We start from the raw sequence: 3804 nt of genomic DNA on the forward strand, positions 1-3804 counted from the left end.
AGAGAGGTTTTGTGATGTCCATGGAACTAGTGGGCAAAGAAATTTAATGCTGGCCATGCACGGTTTACGTTTAAGCACATACACTCTCACAGCATACACACTGCTGTAACAAATGCTTGCGAATGCAGCGCCCATTAGTTCAAATAACAAGTCACGTGACAACAGGGGTATCCAGTCGTGGAGTCCAATGCACTCTCAGTCAGCTATTTGCACAAATATGTCCCAGTTATGACCGCTCCCATTTGACTTTAGCACAGCATGCAGCCCCACACTGCCCCCTGCTGGCACGTAGCAGGAGCACATATCCAATCATATCTGAGAATGTGAGGAATCAACAGGGTTGCTCAGCAGATAGCGTATCCGAATGAAGCTCATGTAGAAGTTATGTGATACACTATTATTAGGTTTACCATATGGGAGTGAGATGCATCTGCTGAGGTGTAACACTAACATCCATCCTTCTGTTATGTACACAAAAGGCTGGCGCGTGTCAACGCCCCCTTAAACCATCCACGAGCCTTTCTCCGTCCACTGTGCCTGCATAGATAGTAGGGCACGTGTTTCTTAACACCTCACACCCAAATGGCTACACAGACAGCTACAGATAAAGAGACTTTTGTTAATGGGATCAAGAGTTCAAGTGACAAAAGTTTAGCCAATGTTTAGAAAATGTTGACTCTAAACTTAAACCTTCGGTCTCGCTATTTTTTTTAAACACCAATCAGAATTTTCGTAACTTAAGAACTTTAAATAGTGCGAGATGCGAGCTGTAGGTTCGACAAAGAGACAGCTTTATATGTGACCAAAGATACCCAGAAATATCCTGATATAAGCACCAGAGTATTGCGCAAACTTTGTGTTTGGGATTGAATCGAACTCTTACAAGATTTTATTCCCTCCAGGCTACATGCAAAAGTGGCCATATGGCCAATGTTTGCTGAAGTGTGACTTCTCACCTCAGCACCGTGGCGCATGGAAACACTTGGGGACGCGTCAAAACGCAATTTGGCACAGACAGCCAGGCCCTGATAAATAGGAGGTTCTTGCCTTCACGCTTCCATCCTGACAGAACCTTACGCAGAGCTGACCAGCACCAGGAGCTATGGAGAAAAACGCACCCAACAGTGGAATACCGTCTGTTTTTGCTGGAGAGAATTCTACCCAGCAGTCCAATTTGTGGAGACCATGGAATTGGAATACGAGTGAAACAACTCCACTGACGGTGAGTTTTGACAGTCTACAATTTACAAATCTTGAAATTTGAACATGCTCTGCTTATCAGATTAAAAGTTAAGTCGCTAACGAAAAGTCTTCGTTTCACTTTTCAGACTCACTCATTGCAGCAGGACCTCTCCAATGGAAAACAATCCAAAGCTCCTCAAGTCATCCATCCAGTGAAGTAATTTGAGTTTTGTTTGTCAAATCAGACATGTTTCATTATGTCGATATTTCGAATTAAGTGTGTCATGACTCATGTTCATTCATTTTTTTATCTGTTCAAAGGTTGTTCTGGCCGAAATCGAGATGTTTCGATTATCTGTATCGGGATGCAGAAATGCTCCTTCGTAACTATCCGGTCCAAGCGACCATCTGCCCCTATGAGGACTCCAGCAGCGATGAAGAAGGCGATGATGAAGAGGACGAGGTGGAAAAGGAGCTGAACTAAACGTTAACATGGGAGGACTTAAAAAACAAACTCTTTCATGAATGTGATGTTATTTATATTTCCCTTATTCTCTTAATTTATTCCTGTAAATACATGTAAAAAGCTCTTTATTTCTAATACAAACCATAAGTTATTCATTTAACATGTCTACCTCTTTTGTATTTTGATTATGATAATAATAAAATGCATCATATGAATCTTGCTATCTGGGGGCTCATTTGCTTATGGATACCAGAAGTTGTTTGTGTCAGGTTGATATAGGTGACATCAAGTGATTCATTCCACAAATATGCAGAGAAGGAAGAAACTTCACTGCTGCTGGATGTGGTCTTTTACGTATTAGAACAAAACAAATGAAAAAAAACAACTCATCTACCTAGACTTGGACATTTTCAATTTTACAGCCTGTGAGCTACAGAGTGAACTTATTAAAGTGCATATTTGTGCATATGACACTTCTTATTTTTCTTTACATTCTTGTTATCAAGTACCCAAGAACATAATAAGCAAATACATTTCCTCTAAATGAGCCTATTTTTGGAACTGCCAGATACTCTGGGTGTTGATAGTTCATGATGTGGCAGGGTAACTTATTCATACATTGAATTCAGTTTAGTTTCTACATCCGTCTGCATGCACTTAGCAATTCTTCCCATGGAAAAGTGCAAAGTGGTTTACGCTCCATTTCCTGTGTATCGCCTAAGGTGTGGAAATGTGACAAATGGAGGGTGTAAACCCTCTCATGGAGAATCTGACACGGGCTTAGGGACTGTTATAAGACAAAACTCACAGTGGACATGTTATCATTTAGCTTTTTTGTGCTGTTTTAACTTAGAAATATATGGAGATGCAGTCTGAAGATTTATCATTAACCCCTTTCACAGGTCAGAATGAAGCATTTAATACCAAAAAGAATCTTTTTAAATAACCCCACACTGCAATGTGTTGAGGGCCCCACATCAGTTTCCTACTATTCCCAAAGGTTCTCAGTCTTTTTAAAGGATTATTTTAATGGAGTTCATAAAATGGATGAAGTAGTTGAATTACTTTGTGAGCTGTGGAACTTATTGAATTTACTCATCAAGTTACTTGGACTTGCATTCAGTGCAATTTCCATTTCCTAAACTTCCTCCCCAACACTTTGCTCAAATGTTGTGATTCTGATTTTTTCCTGAAAAACTGAAAGATTAAGCGTACCTTTATGGATTGAGGACTGTTCATAGATGGGTTTTCTTTAGAGACTTGAAAATGGACCACTCCACAGCTTAAACTTTGTGTACACAGCACAACAAATTTACAAACATGATGATCAAATAAAATCATCATGTTTGTAGACCAAACTTGTGCCTGCAGTATATGAAGTAATTCAAATTGAGGTCCTACTTAATTAGCAGTGAAATGCAACATGTGCATTAGTGCATTAGTAATTTCTGTCCAGCCATTTTCTGACCTGCATGGCAGTAAAACAGTGACAGGGATTATTTCACTGCAGAATTAGTTTTTCTGTTTTCGACTTTTACATAAGTGCTGTCTTGATTGCAAGACTAGATGAGTATTTTCACAGTTTTCTACTACTTTGATCTAAATACTAATGGTCCTCTGCTTCTGAGTTATGAATGTTTTTTTCTGTTGTTGTTCGTGGTTGGATTTTAAACACAACAGATAGTCTAAAACGTTTGAATAGGTGCTGCACTTTAAATGTTAGAAAAGTGAATCGCTTTTCATGTTTTTATAATCTTGTTCTTTTTTGAGTTGTGTTTTCTTTCATTTCCATCTGTAGGCCACAGTTATATTACTATTTTCACAGTCTTGTTTGTAATGTTTTTTCTTTCTTGGGACACATGGATGCGATTCAATCTTGCTGACCGGCATGTTTACATCATGGATCTTGGTAGTGATGTTCATCAACTTGAGCTTTCTAAGCTAAATAACAAACAAGCATTTTAAAGCTAAGGATGATGATGATGATCAAAATATATATGAGAGGTTGATATTCAATCCTTTATGGTATGATATTCAAACAAGGCATGGGTTGCCTAGTTTGAATATCATACCATAAAGGTTACTGGACACAGTTCAGTATTCAGTTGTTTTCAGAACTCGTATCCATCCATACAATTCAACTCTTGAACTCTTTA

The 3804-nt window shown here is 38.7% G+C and overlaps 1 protein-coding gene across 1 annotated transcript; it reads left to right on the top strand.

The window, feature by feature from the left end:
* Nucleotides 1–1027: 1027 nt before the first annotated feature.
* Nucleotides 1028–1666, top strand: ripply2 (ripply transcriptional repressor 2). The gene is made up of 3 exons (XM_072362739.1): nt 1028–1222; nt 1329–1399; nt 1504–1666. Exons 1-3 carry the CDS (start codon nt 1103–1105, stop codon nt 1664–1666), a joined length of 354 nt encoding a protein of 117 aa, XP_072218840.1. The 5' UTR covers nt 1028–1102.
* Nucleotides 1667–3804: the final 2138 nt, after the last annotated feature.

This window comes from Leuresthes tenuis, unplaced genomic scaffold, assembly GCF_036924035.1.
Source record: "Leuresthes tenuis unplaced genomic scaffold, fLeuTen1.0.hap1 SCAF_13, whole genome shotgun sequence".
NCBI classification, from domain to species: domain Eukaryota; kingdom Metazoa; phylum Chordata; class Actinopteri; order Atheriniformes; family Atherinopsidae; genus Leuresthes; species Leuresthes tenuis.

Bases quoted from the DNA above. Each gene is read 5' to 3' on its own strand.
- ripply2 (XM_072362739.1), top strand. From the start codon at position 1,103: ATGGAGAAAAACGCACCCAACAGTGGAATACCGTCTGTTTTTGCTGGA. The intron at 1,223-1,328 runs GTGAGTTTTGAC...TTCACTTTTCAG, and splicing joins GTGAAACAACTCCACTGACG to ACTCACTCATTGCAGCAGGA. The intron at 1,400-1,503 runs GTAATTTGAGTT...ATCTGTTCAAAG, and splicing joins CAAGTCATCCATCCAGTGAA to GTTGTTCTGGCCGAAATCGA.